At 33.7% G+C, this 22,083-nt stretch overlaps 2 protein-coding genes and 1 long non-coding RNA gene across 3 annotated transcripts; 2 read left to right on the top strand and 1 right to left on the bottom strand.

Moving 5' to 3' along the window:
* The first annotated feature begins 761 nt into the window (after positions 1–761).
* On the top strand, positions 762–10,087 carry LOC105323966 (polyadenylate-binding protein 4-like). Its single transcript, XM_066086288.1, has 13 exons — positions 762–931; positions 2,075–2,308; positions 2,861–3,067; positions 3,177–3,290; positions 5,327–5,536; positions 5,652–5,765; positions 6,325–6,528; positions 6,644–6,757; positions 7,316–7,519; positions 7,635–7,748; positions 8,312–8,509; positions 8,614–8,785; positions 9,294–10,087. The coding sequence occupies exons 1-13, from the start codon at positions 872–874 to the stop codon at positions 9,296–9,298; spliced, it is 1,950 nt and encodes a 649-aa protein (XP_065942360.1). The 5' UTR covers positions 762–871; the 3' UTR covers positions 9,299–10,087.
* On the bottom strand, positions 8,651–8,999 carry LOC136275911 (uncharacterized). The gene is made up of 2 exons (XR_010714423.1): positions 8,869–8,999; positions 8,651–8,826 (listed from the first exon to the last, which is right to left on the bottom strand). It is a non-coding gene; the product is annotated as an uncharacterized lncRNA (long non-coding RNA).
* Positions 10,088–15,392: 5,305 nt separating the features above from the next.
* On the top strand, positions 15,393–21,915 carry LOC105326555 (polyadenylate-binding protein 4). The gene is made up of 11 exons (XM_066086289.1): positions 15,393–15,861; positions 16,186–16,379; positions 16,692–16,807; positions 17,285–17,444; positions 17,678–17,755; positions 17,940–18,173; positions 18,981–19,184; positions 19,313–19,484; positions 20,203–20,477; positions 20,606–20,830; positions 21,017–21,915. The coding sequence occupies exons 1-11, from the start codon at positions 15,654–15,656 to the stop codon at positions 21,089–21,091; spliced, it is 1,941 nt and encodes a 646-aa protein (XP_065942361.1). The 5' UTR covers positions 15,393–15,653; the 3' UTR covers positions 21,092–21,915.
* Positions 21,916–22,083: the final 168 nt, after the last annotated feature.

Raw genomic sequence — 22,083 nt, 5'->3', positions numbered from 1 at the left:
TCTAGCTTTGCAGAGATGGGGAAATTCTAAAAAGAAAATGAAAACAATTCTTCGAGTTATAACGAATTAGAATTGTTTGACTTTTATGATTATAACACCATATTATATATACAAAATTAAAGTGCAATCAATTCGTTTTTGGTGTTATTTTTCCAATTGCGTCACGTTCAATTTTACATCTGCTATGAGATTAAACAATATACTCACCCATTCCCCGACCATATACATTTCAAGTGATCTAATCTGCACATCACTGATTGGCTGCGGTGACAACGTCACTTAATTAAACAAGTAAACAAATGTCTATCAGTGACAATTGTTGTGATGATCTTTTTACATAATCTATTGTATCAATTCAAAAAAGGAGATAAGATAAAGGAAAAAGTTTGATGTATAGAATTATTTTCAAAAAACGATCGCCCTGCTTTCTAATTGAAGATATAACGATATGAAATTATACGTATGTATGAAATATCGAGACTGCGTATGATTTAAGATTAAATCTCAGATCGAAAATTATGAAAGCAGAACTTTCTTATCCTATATCCATTCTTGGCTTTCGGCTTCTTGCGTTTTCGTGTATCTCTTATGGCTTTATATATATATATATATATATATATATATATATATATATATATATATATATATATATATATATATATATACACACCGTTACATGTCCTAATACTGAACGTTTTTTAAAAATGTACTTTCACTTTCCACAAATCTTTTCATTATTCCCGGAAAAAGATCGATCGGTATGCTTAGTAATAACTATTTTAGGGTAAAAATCTCATATTGAAAATGTACTTCCCATCATATAAGTTTCAAATGATTTCAATCTGCTCGAGCACATACTGGTCATCAATAGATGTATGATCGCATCAAGATGGATATGGCAAGCTTTGAAGATCCAGAGGCTGCTGAAAAGGTAGGATTTGTCTAATTAATAAAACCTATAAAGTATCCAGAAATTGGGATTGTTTTTGGTTTGTTTGAAGTGCTTCACAAGTTATTAAACTTGTGTAATGGATTTAAGTCTTGGGATTTCTAAAATGTTAAAAGGAAAATACTGCTGGATTTAAATGCACTAGATTTTGACCCATGCGTGCACGGGTTAACACTGCATATCGGACATTTACGAAATATGTACATCGACACAACTTATTATTGACATTTACATAACAATGCTATAAGCCTACAATAATGCTATTAATTTCACTACACTTTCCTTAGTTTGAATAATCTAACTGTGTCTCGGGAAAGGCCCTCACTACAGTCAGAATGCCTCACTTATACCTAATGTAGCAGAAAATTGCAGAATCGCTTTGGAACGATTTTGGAGAAAGTTGCCTTGAAAATAACAGTCAAATTTATCACAACAAATCTTTTTGAGACTGCAAATACCTTTCAATTAAAATATTAATCCATAGAATGGAAGATTTCACCTTTTCACTAACGTACATGTACTTTCTTTTTAAAACTGGGTCCGTAGGACATTAATTTATTCATTTTTACGATAAAACATACATTGTATTCTATCTTCACTCTCCTAACAAATATAATGTTATTAATTTTTTTGCATGTAATCAAATATTTTTTGTCATCACGAAGACAAAAGTAAGTACTTAGTTGAAATGTATATTTGTTATTTTATACTTTCTCTCATAAGAAATCATTAATATATATGAACAGAATAGCAAAAGTCCAATGAAAATTTACCAGTATTTGTATTATCATTTCTGAGTTTATTCATGCAGATGTGATATTGTGGAAACATAAACTAAAGATCCCGTTAGCGTGAATGTATTGCGCAAGCGCAAGATTGTAAAATCCAAAAAACCCAGGTGATTTCCGGGATTTTTTTGAGGAATTTTCGTTGATTAATAATTAGCGAAGCTTAACTGAGAAAAAATAAAACAAATTGGTAATCTTCAAGTACCAATGATATTTAAAATATGTAAAACAAAAGACAGTATTCTTCCGATTTCTCGGTATTAAAGACAAAAAATTCGAGTCTATTATTTTAATATAGTAGTATAGATATAGATGTCTTTTCACTGCTGAATTTTAGGCTGTAGAGGCTCTTAATGGAAATGACAATGCTGGAAAAATAGTATATGTTGGACGTGATCAGAAGGAGATCGAGCGACAGGCTGAGCTTAAGGAAAAGTTTGAGCGCATCAGGATGGAGAGGATCAACAGGTACCAGAGAGTCAACTTGTACGTCAAGAATTTGGCCGATAACATCGACGATGAGCGACTCAGAAAGGAATTTGCTCAGTTTGGTACCATCACCAGTGCCAAGGTACAGTAGGATCTAGTGACTTTGATTGTTGATTTGTTGTCAAACTTAACGTTTTCTTGATGTCTTGATGTCTTTTTCGTGATATCTAACAAACATTCATACAAGTTAAGGTTTTAAAAATCAACAGTTTTGTTACGAAACATGCCTATATATTGAATATATTCAGTAGAATATCTCTGAAAAAAATTAACTGAAACCCTGCATTGTCAATATATTAATGTTTAATGATGATTTTACCACAGTGATGGTATTGTCTAATGGGAGCAATTTATGAAATCTTGTGTAGTGTTGGTAAACTGGTTTTCTGGTATTGAAGTACTACAGTAATTGTGAATTGAGCATCCACAAACTATATGTGATGCTCCTAAGGTCAAAGATTGAGTTTAGACTCTTAAAACTTAAATAAGTTTTACGCTATAACATTTCTTTCTTTGCTTTGTATCAAGATCAACTTGTAGTTTATAGATATACAAAATTAGGAAGCATAGTTATAGTATTTACGCGTAATGCTTGTTTGCATGCAAGTAAAATGCATAATTAATCTTGATTCAGGTGATGGCTACTGAAGATGGAAGATCCAAGGGATTCGGATTCGTTTGCTTCTGTTCTCCAGAGGAAGCAACAAAAGCGATCGTTGAGATGAATGAAAAAATTATTGAGGCAAGACCTCTGTATGTGGCTCTGGCTCAAAGGAAAGAGGATCGTAAGGCTCAACTTGCATCACAGTACATGCAGCGCACTTCAAGCAGGGACATGCCAGTAACCTTTTCGCATCTGTGTTTTTGTTTTTATTTTTAAAAAAAATATTTTAAACTATATAATTAAACTATTAAACATTTCCTTATTTTATTGATCGTTTGATTTTAAGGAACACCGAATAGGACCAGGAGTAAATTTGTTTATAAAGAACCTTGACAAGAGTATCGATGATGAGAAATTGCGAGAGGAGTTTTCTCAGTTTGGTACCATCACCAGTGCCAAGGTAGTATGACAGAGACTGTTTTGGCATCAGGACTAGTTGGTATACAAATTACATGTCAATGTATTTGTTGCGAACAAAACAAATCAAAATGTTTACGTAAATGGTTGAGTATGATTAGAATTGAATTAGTATTGATAAAATGTTCTGCTGATATGAAAGGATGCTTTGAGAAAAACACTTGTTTGACTAATATGCATATTTATAACCAAGTAACTGTACTAATTTAAACAATAAAATGCTTTCTTTGGGGATTCATTCAACCTGCGTCAGCATATAATCTACATACAGAATCATATTTTCAACTTCATCATTTACATACAATAAAAATAATAATGGTCCAAGTACTGAGCCCTGAGGAACACCAGCTTTAACCTGGCCTACGGAAGAAAAAATATTTCTATACATAACTTATTGTGTTCTGTTGCTTAATATATATAATTCCATACATATTTAATTTGTAAATTAGACCTTTGTGCCATACTCGATCAAACGCTTTTGAAAGATCGCAAAACACCATACAACAAAATTTGCCTTCATCAATACTTTTAACATTCGAGTGGTATATTTCTAATAGTAGATACGTTGTAGAATGACCTGGTAAAAAACCTCCTTGATATTTGTAAAAGAGATTCTGTGAATGTAAATGATTGTATACATCTTTGAAAATAATTCTTTCAAAAACTTTGCTTATACAAGACAAAAGAGAAACTGGCCTCTAGGTTGAAGTGATAGAAGGGTCATCCTTCTTAAATAATGGAAGAACATGTGCTAATTTCCAACATTCTGGAAAAAATTTGAGTGATAATGATTTGTTAGATAATAAACATAGTGGTTTTGAGATGGTATCTTTACATGATTTTAACATTTTGTGACTGATGCAATCAGGACCAACTGCCTTATTAACTGAAATGATAGATATGATATATGTAATCTCATGCTCTTGTATTTTTATTTCTGAACAAGAGTTATCAAATCTACAGCCCCCTATAGTTGGAAGGTCATGGTTGCTGTCATCTAAGAAAGTAATAGATGTAAAGTAATTGTTAAGTAATTCAATCTTATCAGTGTCTGAAAATGCATAAGCCTCCTTATCATTGTCCATGGTATACCTTATAGTTGGGATGTCGTGTGTTAGTTTAGTGTGAAAACAATCTTTCAATAATTTCCAGTATAATTTTTGATTGTTTAAGCTAGCATCCTTAAGATGAGAGTCTATATTGTCATAGTAGTTTGCAATTGCATGTTTTTTCATGTTATTAACCTTGTTCCTTATTCTCCGAAAAATAACCCAATCAGATTCTCTTCTTGTTTTTGTGCCTTTTTTTAACCTATTACGAACTCGAAAGGTTTTTCTAAGAAGAGAATCCATCCATGGTTTATCATTCGGCCTTATAGTTACAGTTTTTTCAGGTATGCATTGATGAATAAAAGAAAGGAGTTTGTTAGTAAATTTGTTGTGGCCTTATCTATGTTATCTGTGTCATCGATGATTCTACACCAATCACATTCAAGTATGAGTTTGTTTAAAAGTTCCATATCTGCATGCTTGTAATCCAAAATTTTGCGTTTATATGCCATGTTTGTATTTGTTTTCTGATGAATATAGATGTAAGTTGCCCGATGATCACTAAGAACATTACATACACTTAAAGTACCAGAATCGTGTATACATATATTTTCATTCATTATAATGGGATCTATGAGGGTATTTGTGTTGTGTGTACTTCTTGTGGGTTCATGTATAATATTTGTCCGTCTATAGTTGTTCATTATTCTATGTATCTCATGTGAGTTATTTACCTTTAAAAAATCAATATTTAGATCACCAAGCATTACAATATTATTAGAAATATCAGTAGCCTTTTCAAAAGACCAAGACAATTTTTGCCAAAAAGCACTACTAGAGAGTGGTGGACGATAAATACAGCATACTAGAAGAATTAGTAGATGTAGTAGTAGATGTAAATATATTAATAATTATGATGCATGGGGTTTGTCATCATGCAAGTAAGAATTCATAACAAATCTTACTTCAGGTGATGACTACTAAAAATAATAAATCGAAAGGTTTCGGGTTTGTGAGCTTTAGTTCCCCAGAGGAAGCTTCTACTGCTATCAGTGAAATGCATGGAAGAATTGTTGTTGATAAACCTCTGTATGTGGCTCTGGCTCAGAGGAAGGAGGATCGTAGGGCTCATCTTGCTGCTCTCCTCAACATGCAGGATAATACAAGTATGGACAGGCAGGTAATCCATCTATACTATGTTTAGCCTTTTTGGAAAACCATACATGCGTTATTTATCATCTAAGTAAATTCATCGTATGTAATATTGGGTAAGTCGTTAGTTTTTTTCTTATAAGGGAGAACAAAGAGAACTGGGAGTCAACGTGTACGTCAAGAATCTGGATGATAACATCGATGATGAACGACTCAGAGAGGAGTTTGCTCAGTTTGGTACCATTACCAGTGCCAAGGTAGTGTACGAGGAATTGGGATTGATTTTTTTGGGGGGGGTCATAATGTAGAATCATCTTTTTCTATATTTTAACAGTATGGTATCTAAAAAAGAATTACTCCTATATCATATTTATCTGCGATTCTACCTTGTGTTAATTAAAAGAAAAGAAATTGTTCGAAAAAATTAACTTGAAGCCTTTGCAAAGTACATGTCTTGCAAAATAAATGTAAATGACACTTTTTTATTTTTTAAAAATTATCCCATGGATAGGTGTGGATTTTTGAATTGACTGTTTTTAAATAAATTTCCTCTATCTTTTTGAAAGATAAAAAAAACCCATAATTTCATGCCTGTACGTTATATCTAAAAGAAAGAGAATGGGGAACCCCTAAAACCAATTTAATATAACACTGACCTCTCTCAAACTTGATTGAGATAAACAGAACTTATGCTTTATTTCAGGGTTTGGAGTTAACTTTATAGGAATGCTTACAATAAAATAAACTACTATATAAGTTTTTTTTCAAAATGTATAAATAAACATGGCAGTAAATGTACAACACATTTGCACACAGGTGATGACTGAAGATGGTTTGTCCAAGAAATTTGGATTCGTTTGCTTCAGTTCCCCAGAGGAAGCCAGCAAAGCAATCGAGAAGATGAATGGAAGAATCGTTGTAGCTAAACCTCTATATGTAGCTCTGGCACAGAAAAAAGAGGACCGCGAAGCTCATCTTGCTCTCCTCAACATGCAGGATAATACAAGTATGGACAAGCAGGTAATCCATCTATACTATGTTTAGCCTTTTTGGAAAACCATGCATGCGTTATTTATCATCTAAGTAAATTCATCGTATGTAATATTGGGTAAGTCGTTAGTTTTTTTCTTATAAGGGAGAACAAAGAGAACTGGGAGTCAACGTGTACGTCAAGAATCTGGATGACAACATCGATGATGAACGACTCAGAGAGGAGTTTGCTCAGTTTGGTACCATTACCAGTGCCAAGGTAGTGTACGAGGAATTGGGATTGATTTTTTTTGGGGGGGTCATAATGTAGAATCATCTTTTTCTATATTTTAACAGTATGGTATCTAAAAAAGAATTACTCCTATATCATATTTATCTGCGATTCTACCTTGCGTTAATTAAAAGAAAAGAAATTGTGCGAAAAAATTAACTTGAAGCCTTTGCAAAGTACATGTCTTGCAAAATAAATGTAAATGACCCTTTTTTATTTTTTAAAAATTATCCCATGGATAGGTGTGGATTTTTGAATTGACTGTTTTTAAATAAATTTCCTCTATCTTTTTGAAAGATAAAAAACCCCATAATTTCATGCCTGTACGTTATATCTAAAAGAAAGAGAATGGGGAACCCCTAAAACCAATTTAATATAACACTGACCTCTCTCAAACTTGAGTGAGATAAACAGAACTTATGCTTTATTTCATGGTTTGGAGTTAACTTTATAGGAATGCTTACAATAAAATAAACTACTATATAAGTTTTTTTTCAAAATGTATAAATAAACAAGGCAGTAAATGTACAACACATTTGCACACAGGTGATGACTGAAGATGGTATGTCCAAGAAATTTGGATTCGTTTGCTTCAGTTCCCCAGAGGAAGCCAGCAAAGCAATTGAGAAGATGAATGGAAGAATCGTTGTAGCTAAACCTCTATATGTAGCTCTGGCACAGAAAAAAGAGGACCGCGAAGCTCATCTTGCTCTCCTCAACATGCAGGATAATACAAGTATGGACAAGCAGGTAATCCATCTATACTATGTTTAGCCTTTTTGGAAAACCATGCATGCGTTATTTATCATCTAAGTAAATTCATCGTATGTAATATTGGGTAAGTCGTTGGTTTTTTTCTTATAAGGGAGAACAAAGAGAACTGGGAGTCAACGCGTACGTCAAGAATCTGGATGATAACATCGATGATGAACGACTCAGAGAGGAGTTTGCTCAGTTTGGTACCATCACCAGTGCCAAGGTAGTGTACGAGGAATTGGGATTGATTTTTTTTGGGGGGGGGTCATAATGTAGAATCATCTTTTTCTATATTTTAACAGTATGGTATCTAAAAAAAAATTACTCCTATATCATATTTATCTGCGATTCTACCTTGCGTTAATTAAAAGAAAAGAAATTGTGCGAAAAAATTAACTTGAAGCCTTTGCAAAGTACATGTCTTGCAAAATAAATGTAAATGACCCTTTTTTATTTTTGAAAAATTATCCCATGGATAGGTGTGGATTTTTGAATTGACTGTTTTTAAATAAATTTCCTCTATCTTTCTGAAAGATAAAAAAAAACCATAATTTCATGCCTGTACGTTATATATAAAAGAAAGAGAATGAGGAACCCCTAAAACCAATTTAATATAATACTGACCTCTCTCAAACTTGAGTGAGATAAACAGAACTTATGCTTTATTTCATGGTTTGGAGTTAACTTTATAGGGATGCTTACAATAAAATAAACTACTATATAAGTTTTTTTTTTCAAAATGTATAAATAAACAAGGCAGTAAATGTACAACACATTTGCACACAGGTGATGACTGAAGATGGTATGTCCAAGAAATTTGGATTCGTTTGCTTCAGTTCCCCAGAGGAAGCCAGCAAAGCAATCGAGAAGATGAATGGAAGAATCGTTGTAGCTAAACCTCTATATGTAGCTCTGGCACAGAAAAAAGAGGACCGCGAAGCTCATCTTGCCTCCCAGTACATGCAGCGCATGCGCAAGCTGCAGGTTATTTATATACATGCTATTTATAACATTTCCTATTTTACGATAAATAATGTTGATGACCAACACACAAATATAAGTGTCATCTGTAACTAAATTCTTTTCAGGGACAACAAATAGGACTGGTGAGCCAGATGTTCCAGCCTGGAAGTGCTGGATACTTTGTACCTACCATGCCTCAAGCCCAGAGAACATACTTCACCCCCAACAACATGCCAGCCATGAGAAGCAATCCTAGATGGCAGACAACTGTAAGACCCACTGGTCAGCCTGGTAGTGGTAAGTAACAATACAATTTATGTCAAAGACGTCTGACCTGACTGATATGCAGTGCCTCTGGTTTGATGCCTTATTTTTTGCACTAAAATGACTAAAATGTACTATGTCTCAAGTGTCCGGTTTTGAGCTTTACCGTACTTCTTTTTAATTGCTGTCAGTTTTCTTTCCATTCTTCCTAAAAACAAAACTGCAATAATTCAGGTTTATTTTTTCCGCCTTGCTGTCACTCTTTAATCTAAATCCTAGGGATGCTTTTTCTATTAGCTAAATATAATTTCTGGGTCTGACAAAATTTGGTTTAGTCCTGTGTTTTTATTCATTACACAGGACCGAATGTCCTGTGTGGTCCAGAAAACTTTTGCATAGACTGGTAGTAGAATACTGACATTAAGGTAGCTCACATCAAGACTTAAATACTTTTTAAGGCACAATGTCACCAGATGGCAATTAAGATGTTATATTAAATTGTTTATGAAAATCGATTTGTTTGAATACTATTTTCTTGTAGATTAATAGTTAAAGTATCAGGCTTGGGAAGGTTCAACCACAGATTTAAAGTTCAGATCCACCTGAAGGCTTTTGTTCATATTGTTCCAGTCAGGAAGAGTTGGATACTTTTTACCCACAATGCCTCAAGCCCAGTGTACTTGCATGGAGAGTACTTGAGGGGCAACTTTTAACTTATTTTTGATTGGCTGAAAAGCAAACACGTGTATATGATAAAGAAAATCCATTACTATATATTTGTGAACATTTGATTTTTAGCTCATCGAAACATTCAGAAAATGTATAATTATCTATCGGTTAAAATCATACAATAATCATGGGTATGATTTTGAAAGGAACCCAAGTACAGTGTATGGTTTAAATCATGATAACAATGCGACAAATTTACAAGAATGAGTTCAAATGTAAACGTAGTTAATTTGAATCATGACTGAATGAATTTGAACACTTTCTCAATTTAATGATAGACCTCTGATTATTTATTCATTGTTTTTCCCCTTTACTTATGTCATTTTTCATATTTATGTATGTACTAGGGTCTCTTGTAAAATACCCACGTCTGTACTTTACTATGTTTAATTTGTATAATCTAATGAGTTGCAAAGCTTGCCATTAAAGTTGCCATTATATCTAACATCAATTGACCAATAGCCTAGATTTACCAATAAATTCATTAATTAATTAACAATTACTCTAGATCTTAGTCCTGAGTGAGTGACAGTCTTCATTTCACCTTGATCAGATTTCAACGGCTGAAAAAATGGATTTGATAATAAATATCATTTAATTAACATACACAGATTTTGGTTATTTTTTAAAGAGAAATTAATTACGGGTTTGCCCGTAAACGGTTACTTTCATTCAAACCAGAGACAAATATACCTGTTTAAACCGAGTAACCGTTTAGATGATAAACAATTGCTATCCCCAGTTTTTTGTAAAATCAATTTAATTAAAATACAAATCTCTGTAACAGCGCAATTGTATAGATATCTACTTATTAGAACGTGGTTAAATGACACCAACCAACAAATGTAAACAGAAAAAGGAGTAATTACTTTCAAAGCACAAACAAGTTCAGATTTTGAACATACCTTTTTACATGTAGATTTAATCATAGCACACACTTAAGCGAAAATTAATTTACTTTAAATTAATTATTCATTTGTTGTATAACGATGAACTCATACACAAAATCAGAGGCGGATCCAGCAATTTGGAAAAGGGAGGGGGGGGTCCAATTGATGAAAATCAATACGTGCAAAATTCATTATTTGTCAATAAACAAGCACTTTTTGAACGTTTTACGTGCGTAAATTTAATAAACATTTATCTCATCACTATCTATTTCACATCAATTCCAACATCAGAGTGCACTGCACTATTGAGCGTTTTACTGTTTTGTTTAGATGAGGAAGATTTGCATAATTTCTAGCCTTAAAAAAATGCAGTCTCCAGCAATGAGAACGTACGTACGTCTATGCTTAATAGACAAGAAACAAAAAATAATTCAGACTAATTACTACAAGCTACCATAAAAATGGATTTTTGGTAATTTGTCTTTGATGTTTTAATTATGAACTATTTTTCGGTTTTGATTTCTATCGATTGCCTTCTTAAATAAAGGTCTAAATGATCGGATATGACAAAAGAATAAGGATAATTTATCTGCTAAATAGATGGTACATGTGTATTACAATGGTACAAGCAATTGTCGTCCCAGGAAACTTGATGTGAATTTCTGTTATGGATGCGTTACATCATCCGGTAGTAGTACAGATGCGATCATATTTAGGAAAGTTTTGAAAAGTTGTGCATTTTAATTTCATAATGGTTTTCATATATCCCTTTTATACGGTATTTTTGTAACAGAATTTCCGATTCTTGGAAACAAAAAAATGGCTTTTTGTGTTTCATGTGGGTATTATTATATATGAAGGTAGCTAGCATTCCAGAAAAATAGCATAACCCACGTAAGCGGTCATGTTATTTTCTTGGTATTTTTCTTTGTATTTTTCGTATGAAACAAAGTAAAACTTATCCATTATAATTACTTAAGTTAATTAACTAAAAGATACATTTGAAAGCGGATTTTAGAAGTAAAACGAATGCGTGCACTCCTACTAGAACTTCGTTTTACTCGATGGCTTGTCAGTTCATAACTTTATTAACTATAGTCGATTTCTTTAAAAAATAGAGTACAAAATACACTGTCGATGTGGTTATAAATATTTTATCGTCCACATGTTTATTCGGTGTAGTAAACACCGGATGCTGAAGGGGAGTACTTTATTTCGATAAAAAAATCGAAAGGGTTTTTTTCATATAAGAACAAAATTACGGTACGTTGTACAAAATTCTTTATAATAAGCAATAAAAATTTATTTTAAAAGCATTTATTTGAGATAATTACAGTATTTATATCATAAATGAGAAAATTTCTTTAAATAGGCATCCAAAGTTTTCAAAAAAATGCATTAGTCCCATAGAAAGAGGGGTTCCGACCCCCGGACCCCCCCCCCCCCTCCTCTGGATCCGCAAATGAAAATCTCTCTCTCTCTCTCTCTCTCTCTCTCTCTCTCTCTCTATATATTCTAATACTCATTCGTTCTATTTGAATAACTAAATACATTTAGCAATTAATTCATCTGAACTTCTGTAGATTATTGATATACTTTACAGTTCTATACAAATTAATGGAACCTAGATGTACAAGTATCTAAAACTAAATTGTTATTTTTAGAAATGGTGGGAATTACCGCACCAGCGAGAAATGGCTTTATATAACGGTGAAAATTTTGAAATAGTGGACCAGTTTGTTTACCTAGGCGTTGTGTTCAATTATAACGGTAATTTTTTTACCACTCAAAAACAATTAGCGGCACAAGGTCGTAAAGCCATGTTTGCTCTCAAATCAACAATTAATCAGCTTTATTTAAACCATTGTACTTTGGTTTCTAATTTTGATATTTTTGTGTGTAGCATTTTAATTATGGATGTGAAGTTTGGGGTTCCCATAAAGGACAAGATATTGAAAAGGTCCAATTTGAGTTTTTACGCTTTGTGCTTGGTGTTCGTAAAACTACAAATACAACTCTGTTATACTTTGAAACTGGGCGCCTACCCTTATATCTGATTTGATTTGATTTGATTTGAACATATTTTTATTGTACAAAAATACAATTGGGATTGGACACAAGTTCCATAACTTAGACCGCCGGGCCCTCTCCCTTATATCTCATTCGTATATATCGATTGTGTAAGTTCTGGCTTAAAATATTTCAGACTGACAATTGTATATTAAAAGCAGCTTATGACAGGTCATATATTGTATTTGTGAAAACGAAAAGCAAAATTATCAAAGCTGGGCAAAATTTACTAGTTAAGGATTAATTTAATAATTTGGGACTTGGTTACATGTGGAACGACCAAAGTAATTTAAACAGTCGTATTTGTCTACCTAGTACAGTGAGGTTGCCTTTAACGAATCGTTTCCGTTAACGAATCACTTTCAGATAAACAATTCTGTATTTTTCTATTAAAGGTTCAATACTTAACTTAACATATCCTGTCATGTAGCGTTATTCTTGTTTTAATAATTTATCATGAAATTATTAAATTTTATCTCGTTTTATGTCTTAATTTCTAAACAAACATGAACAAGCTTTTTGAAGACGCAGACAAAAAGCATGCGTGCAGCTGACTACTTTCACTTTTCGGTTGAGCTCTGATGTGAACGGCTCATTGTATGTAAGCATATTTGGTAGAGATGTTTAATAAAATTATCTGTCTACAAGCACTGAAAGCGTCAAACATTTTCTTAATCAGAGAATACAGGCACGTAGCATCGTTTTTGAAAGTGGGGGGGGGGGGGGGGGGCCAGACTCATCCAAAAAATCTTGACAAGCCAAAAAAAAAGGAAATTTAAACTTTTCCAAAATCGTCAAAATTCTAATCCGTGGGGGGGGGGGGGGGGGGGGGGCTGGCGTAGTATAGAACTTCAATTTCAATGCTCATTTCCTTATTTTCAACTCAATTTTTTACATACTCCCAAAAAAGTGGGGGGGGGGGGGGGGCAACTCCATGGTAATTCAATTTTCTATATGTAAATTTTAAAAGATTTGTTGCTGCGAGAAAAAGTGGGGGGGGGGGGGGCCAGGCCCCCCCCCCCCTGGCCCCCCCCTGATGCTACGTGCCTGGAATAATTATATTAGCTATATTGTTGTGGGTAGTCAGGGTTCCAATAACGAATCACCGAGATGCGGGGATCATGGAGGGATTATGTCAAAATTAATTGATACCGCTACGATCATCATTACGGTCCTGTTTTTGTTTTTTGTTTTTTTGTTTTTGGTTGCTTAACTATACAATCACTAAACACATTTTTAGGCAATTTTGTGTATTTTAGTTTGTTTACTTTAAAATCGCCCTTGGATATGCTTCTAGATCTTTTAAAACCTCTTTTATAATTAGTTACCGTGTGTATATATTCAAACTTCAACCTTTCTAACGTACGTGCTAAAAAATCTTTAAAAAATTCAAAATGGCTAAATTTTTTTGAATAAATAAAAAAAAAATGCAGAAATTTAAATAAATTTTTTTTCTTCTTTTTTTTTAAAAAATTTTTATTCGATGAGTTATTTTCTTCACGATATTCTTCAAGTTTCGATATGTTTATTTATTTCTTTTTTAAGTGTCGTTGCGCCGCATTAAAAATTTATGATGTAGTACATATATGTTATAAAAACCCAATCTGATACAATCAACGTCGACACATAATTTCAATGCAAATAACTTAAACCCGTTGCGACACAAACTTCATCATTCTGTGAGTTCTATGAACTGAATAACGTCACTTGTCTATGCAATTTTGGGCAAACCCTCATACATGTCGTATTTCGGTTTTTTCTCGATCCATTTACATGACATTGTATATTTCTTTGTAATTTCATGAAAAGATGTTCATATACACGTATCTCATAAACTTAACAATATTGATGACTTACAATGACTAAAAGCTAAATGATCAAAGTTTACAAATCATGCAGTCATTTTTTTTACCTTTGAATTCATTGTTATTTTTTCATGAATTGTCGGTTTCAATAGAATGAACACTTAATTCAAAATGAAAAAAAAATTAGCCTTTCCATTTTTCTTATTCATGCTTTAAAGCATATTAAAACTTAAAAAAATATTTCGACACTGTCCCTAACAAAAAATAATCAGCTGTATATCACGTGATTCGGTAATGGAGAAAATGATCCCGTTCATCAAAATACAGCGATAATTTTTGTTTAATCATTGGTTGTTGGGAAAGAAATATATGATGTTATTAGTCAAGTATGGTACAATAAAACAATGTTGTATTATGAATTTTACTCGGGCTTGGTAACGTACCATCAACGCGAATTTACTTAGTGATTCGTTAAAGGCGACCTCACTGTAGTATTTAGATCTACCTTCATCATTCACCCCCCCCCCCCCCCCCCCCCCCCCCCCCCCCATTAATGAAAAATCCCAACAACATTTTGCGTTTCTGCCGTAACTTTTGCTGAAGCACCCCAAACCTCTTCTTATAGTAATACACCTATCAAAATACTGAATCGTAAATTAGGTATTGAGATCTTTATATTGCAAATTTGCATTTCATTACAATCGACTCAACGCTGCAATCAGTTTCTATCTTATAAATTAACAACATTGCCTCTTTAGAGCACAGTTTGGGCAGTGTTTAAATGAGTTTCAAAAAAATAAAATCTTATATTGATCGGAAGCCATCTTACATCCATTGAATAAATCAACTCAATCAATCGATTTTACAAGTCAGGAGCACGTAGTTTGCCACGTGGTGGCGGTTGAATTTCCCGGTGTATGAATCGGCATTTGACGTCACCGTGTAGTGATTTAAAATTGCTTCAGTCTGCGAAATATTTATGTGAATAAAGTTCCATTTTTAAGTTTAACTTTATTTATTGAGTAATACATACTATAATAAACATATGTATTTAGAGAATGTTTTTCTAAAAGGAACTGAATAAAAAAGAACTATATTAATGCGCAAGTACTTCCTCTTTTTATTTGATATATAGAGCACTACTCTCGTCACTTCCTTTGAGTCCCTCTTCTCTCACCGCGAGGTCATAAGATAGTGTTGTGTGTTATATTTTTTAATCACACACCACGTAAAAAGTGGACAAAAAAAGTAAAAAACAACTTTAAAAATACAAAAAAATCTGAAAAACTTAGAAAAAACCAAAAATAGGTTTGAAACGGTAGGTTTTTATTAACAATTTCCTCTACAAGTCGCCAGCAACTGAACGTAATTCGTGAACGCCATATTGTTTGAAGAAAAGGAAGAAACATGTCTACAACTACGATGAATCCAGCTGGTCCCAGCTACCCAATGGCCTCCCTCTATGTTGGAGATCTCCACCCAGACGTTACAGAAGCTATGTTGTTCGAGAAATTCTCCACAGCTGGACCAGTTCTGAGTATCAGAGTGTGCAGAGACATGATCACGAGGCGATCTCTGGGTTATGCATATGTCAACTTTCAACAACCTGCAGATGGTAAAACTTTTTTCAATTTAATACTTTTTATCTTATATACAAGACAAACTTACCAATAACTCGCATAGCGTTTTTGTTTCTTTGCAATATTTATTGAATTGCATAAGCTATGTAAGGGAAAATGTAATGTTCATGCATGTTTCTGAAATTTTGGGGGTAATTATTGAACTTATCATCAATTGTAATATCTTGAATTTATGATAAACAGTCATTTTATAAATAAACAGTACAAATCTGATGAGTAATTGGTCATAATTGAACTCTAGTTTAAAAGGAGACGTAAAACATGTAAAATTATACAATATGTTCCTATCGTTATTGTAGCTGAGAGAGCTTTAGATACCATGAACTTCGATACCATCAAAGGGCGACCAATCAGAATAATGTGGTCCCAACGTGATCCATCCCTCAGAAAGTCCGGAGTGGGCAATGTTTTTATCAAGAACCTGGACAAGAGCATCGACAACAAAGCTCTTTATGACACATTTTCTGCTTTTGGCAATATTTTGTCTTGTAAGGTAAGTAAATGAAAAATTTGTCAGTCTCTTCATTCACTGCCTTTTATAGCATTTGTCTAGTGGTATTTTTTAGTACCTATTCATTCAGCTGCTGAACTAACTTACTATAAGAGATTGAGAAGAACAAAACTATGGGACTAGATCCCCACTGATTTAAACAAAAATTCCAATGTGCAAATTTGATAGATAATTTGTCATCTGAGCATTCTGAATGACTTTATTGGGAAATAAAATGATAATCAATGTATGCAACACTACATGCACATTTTATGATATTTGTTCAAATTCAAAAAGAAAGTGTTTCCATTCTAGATTGTCTGTGATGAACATGGCTCTAGAGGCTACGGGTTTGTCCACTTCGAGACAGAAGAAGCTGCAAGAATAGCCATAGAGAAGGTCAACGGCATGTTGCTAAATGGAAAGAAAGTGTAAGTAACTTAATTTAATGATGTTGGGGGGGGGGGGGGGGGGGTGTTGTGGTGGTAGAGAGAGGTTTGTTATCCAGAGTATGTAAATATAAGGTGTTAAATTTATGCTGGTATTATCAAGAATGATGGATACCAATGTGTATTGTTTATTAGGAAAATGATAAGCTTCTTGTCAGCAGCTTTGATGAATTTGATGTTGTAAAAAAAATAATTAAATAATATTGAAACTAAATTAACCTAAAGTTGTTGGTTCCATGAAAGCTGCCATGTAAGGATTGTGGGTCATGTTTGATGTGATGAAAACTGAGCATTGGGCTATGAAAATTTATGATTCTAATGCTTTATCTGATCATGCTGAAAATAAATTTTTACTGTTAAAAATATAGATTAAGTTGATTATTCCTTATCTGTGAATGTTCCACTTATTTATACTTAACATGTCGTCATTGTTTTAACTGCATTGAATTTGTATTACAGGTTTGTCGGGCGTTTCATGAGCAGGAGGGAAAGACTGGAAGTTCTTGGTGACAAAATGAGGAAGTTCAACAATGTATATGTGAAAAACTTCAGTGAAGAAATCAATGATGAAACACTGAGGGATATGTTTGAACCCTATGGCAAAATCATCAGTGCCAAGGTAAAAAATAAACTCAGACGTTGTCACATATTGATTTACAAACCATTTAAATTTGTAAAGAATATTTAAAAAAATAAGTAAATTGATGACTTGATGAAACTTTGAGCATTGGGCTATGAATAAAATGATTCCATTGCTTACTCTGATCATCTTCAATAATAAGTTCGAAAGAACTGCAACTATGAAGTAGGCTTTGAATTTCATTGGATTGTTATTCACCGTTATATTTGTAGGTCATGACAGACGATGGCTCAGGAAAAGGCAAAGGGTTTGGTTTTGTCAGCTTTGAAGATCCAGAGGCTGCTGAAAAGGTAGGATTGGTCTGATTAAAAAACCGATAAAGTATCAAGAAATAGGGATTGTTTTTTGTTTGTTTGAAGTGCTTCATAAGTTATTAAACTTGTATAATGGATTTAAGTCTATGGATTTCTGAAATGTAAAAAGGAACATAGTGTTGGATTTAAAATGCAATGTCTTTTCGTTGCTGAATTTCAGGCTGTAGAGGCTCTTAATGGAAATGACAATTCTGGAAAAATATTATATGTTGGACGTGCTCAAAAGAAGATCGAGCGACAGGCTGAGCTTAAGGAGAAGTTTGAGCGCATCAGGATGGAGAGGATCAACAGGTACCAGGGAGTCAACTTGTACGTCAAGAATCTGGACGATAACATCGACGATGAGCGACTCAGAAAGGAGTTTGCTCAGTTTGGTACCATCACCAGTGCCAAGGTACAGTAGGACTGGCTTTGAATTGCAAATTTGTCTTTAATTTAAAATTTTGTGTTTAAATTATTTTATGCTTTATGAAATACATGTACCATATTTATAAATAAGAGACAATATATGTACACTGATGACTTGATGAAACTTTGAGCATTGGGCTATGAATAACATGATTCCGTTGCTTACTCTGATCATCTTTTTAAAAAGTTTGAAAGAAATTTTACCATGAAATAATATCGTTTTATTGTTAAACATTGTTATTGGTAGGTCATGACAGATTACTTCAAAAGACATAAATCAGAAACCATTGTCCAAATTCATTTAAACACTCTAAACCAATCAATGTATAACAGCAAAAAGGGGTTTTATGTTTATGTGAGGTTTTGGGGAATTTTTTTTGTGTTGGGGGTGGGGGGGGATATTCTTTTTGAGAATAAAAAGAAAATTTCATTTCAATATTTTTGATGTAAAAATTGTTAAGTAAAAGTTTAGACTCAATTTTTGTCCTATAGGTTTGATGAATGTTTATTTGCTAACATTGAAAGAAGACTTTGAAAACACTGTCATATGCACTTTGTTTTAGCATTTATGCATAGTACATTAAAAATCCCAACACCCTGGGACCAGTAAATGAATTTACTGACCCCTCCCAAACATGGGTGAGATTACAAGCACCTAACCAATTTTGTGCTTTGTCTCGAGCTTCGACTTGGCATTATATGGGTGCTTACAGCTAAAGAATTCATCCTTTTGGTTTTACACGAGTAATGTCAGCATGAAAGTCTATAATACCTATTTCAAATACTGTTTCAGGTGATGACTGAAGGTGGCAGATCCAAGGGATTTGGATTCGTTTGCTTTAGTTCCCCAGAAGAAGCCACCAAAGCTGTCACCGAAATGAATGGAAGAATTGTTGTGGCTAAACCTCTGTATGTGGCTCTGGCTCAGAGGAAGGAGGATCGTAAGGCTCATCTTGCCTCACAGTACATGCAGCGCATTACAAGCATGCGCATGCAGGTAATTTAATTTTTGATAATATTTATATTTTTTAACGTTTCTGATTGTACTTTTCATGATCTTGAGGAATGATTCATGTGTCTTATTATTTCCTTCTTTTTTGTAACTGAATAAATAATTGTTTTCAGGGACAACAAATCGGACAGGTGAGCCAGATGTTCCAGCCTGGAAGTGCTGGATACTTTGTACCTACCATGCCTCAAGCCCAGAGAACATACTTCACCCCCAACAACATGCCAGCCATGAGAAGCAATCCTAGATGGCAGACAACTGTGAGACCCACTGGTCAGCCTGGTAGTGGTAAGTAACAGTACAGTTTATGTCAAAGACATCTGACCTGACTGATGTGCAGTGCCTCTGGTTTGATGCCTTATGTCTCAAGTGTCCGGTTTTGAGCTCTACTGTACTTCTTTTTAATTGCTGTCAGTTTTCTTTCCATTCTTCCTAAAAACAAAACTGCAATAATTCAGGTTTATTTTTTCCTCCTTGCTGTCACTCTTTAATCTAAATCCTAGGGATGCTTTATTTAAACTACCTTTAAATAGATAATGGGCAATCACTGGCCAGAATTTAATCAGTCTGTAAAATGTGACACTTCTATTAGCAAAATATAATTTCTGGGTCTGATAAAATTTGGTTTAGTCTTGTGTTAAGATTAAGATGTTAAATATTAAATTGTTTATGAAAATCGATTTGTTTGAATACTATTTTCTTGTAGATTAATAGTTAAAGTATCAGGCTTGTGAAGGTTCAACCACAGATTTAAAGTTCAGATCCACCTGAAGGCTTTTGTTCATATTTTCTAAATTAAATTTTTGAAAAATCAAAATTAGTTATCCAAAACTGCATATTTTTTCATTTATTTGACTTGTATACTTCTTTTGTTATCTGCTGATATGAGAAAATATTTCAAGGTATAGTAAGCCACCTTAAATGAACTGTTATTTTTATTTTGAGACTTAGAAAAATGTCTTACATTATATATGTGAAAAATTCAATTTTATTTGAATGTTTGTAGGATTCCAAACCATGCCTGGAGCTCCGCAGATAAGACAGCAGAGGCCTACAGGCCAGACCAACGTTCGTGCTGGAGTAAGTGCCCGGCCAATCACTGGTCAGTCAGGAACCCCCAACGCTCAGCAGCGCATGCCTGTCAACCAACAGGTGGGTGGACGTCCACAAGGAGGTCAGCCTACTGTTCCTGCCGCAGCCAATCGCCAACAAGGTTACAAGAGTTACGGAGGAGGACAGATGATGAAGCAGCAACCAGGTCAAACACCAGGCATGCAGCAGGTATGTTAAGATTCAGAAATGTTCATATCAAAACTGCAAGATGATATAGTATAGGAAAAGAGAAAGTGCTTGAAATAATGAACTGAAGAGTTTATATATCACTGATAATTATTTATCTTTGCTGTTAGGCTCCACCACAAGCTGTGATTGTTCAGGGACAAGACCCATTGACAGCTACCATGTTGGCCACTGCCCCACCCCAGGAACAGAAGCAGATGTTGGGAGAGCGTTTGTTCCCTCTCATCTCAACAATGTTCCCAGACCTGGCGGGCAAGATCACAGGCATGTTGCTAGAAATCGATAACTCTGAGCTGCTGCACATGTTGGAATCACAAGAGTCTCTGGAGGCTAAGGTAAGCAGAATGCTGTTTGTATGATAGAAGTTCAAAGGAATTAAAAACTTGTGCTACTTTACAGTAAAATTTGTAAATTTGACGTCGTAATTACTTATCTAAAGGAAACATAGTACTAATGTGATTGATAATTGATATGTTTGTTCTGAATTTTTTTACTCAAAAGTTGATTTTTAATGTTTTCAGGTTAAAGAAGCAGTTGCTGTGTTGCAAGCTCACCAGGCTAAAGAATCTGCCACTACTACCAAACCTGCTGAGTAAGATACAAGCCGTGACAGCTTCATAACCAACAAGAGCTGTGTCAATGATTCTAGACTTTAACATACAACAACAACGCAATGCACCAACCTTGATCTGTCATTATTTGGAATGTTGTTTTTTAAAATGTAAATGCCGAACATCACTGAAAAACTTTTTTAAATGGTGGTTGGTTTAAATTATCTGTTGCTGTTTATTTTTTTGGATATCAAAAATTCATTATTGGTGAAATTCAAAAGATCTTTGTTAAATTTTGAGAGAAATTCTACTTTGCTGGTTATTTTTTTACAGTGTTGAATGTAAAAGTGATGGTTTGATTATTAACTGGCTCCTTATAAAACAAAAATGCACCAAAAAAATTGCAAAACACAATTGTGTAAAACAGCAACTCATAAAAATTGTACAAATGTTAAAGGTTTCTGTAGCCTTTTCTCGTTTCACTTAATATCCAAAACCTGTAATAGAATTTATATCTTTTATACATCTTTACTTGCAATGTTAAAACCATTTCACGGTGTAAAAAAAACGAGAAGGGGTTAATCTTTCCATAAAGAAGTTAGAGTTCTTGTTTTAGTTGATAACATTTTATGGAGAGCGCAGCACGAAAAAAAAATGGTTCCAAACTACATAGTGAAGAAGTCGGAGATTTTAATGATGACTTCTACAGATAACGTGGAATCCACAATGTGTGCTGTGTTTGACTAACTTATGTTCTGAAAATAAGCATGTGAAACATCTACAACCCAAAAAAGAGAGAGGAGAGGGCCTATTGGATTCAGTTAATAATCACCAATCTGCTTTTATTAATAAACTTCCGTTTCTTACAATTGTGTTTTGTTTTATTGAGCTGACAATCTGTGAATAGCAGTGAAATAGAATCATGTGTACCAATATGTTGTGATTTTGCTGTGTTGCTGATGGGGTTATTTTACCATTGTAAAATGATTTAAATGGAAATGTCGCATATGGAGCTTATTTTGTCATTGATTATTTTA

Source organism: Magallana gigas, chromosome 5 (assembly GCF_963853765.1).
Source record: "Magallana gigas chromosome 5, xbMagGiga1.1, whole genome shotgun sequence".
In the NCBI taxonomy this organism is placed as follows: Eukaryota; Metazoa; Mollusca; class Bivalvia; order Ostreida; family Ostreidae; genus Magallana; species Magallana gigas.
Note: the sequence above shows the minus strand (reverse complement) of the source record. Positions and strands in the feature narration are given on the sequence as shown.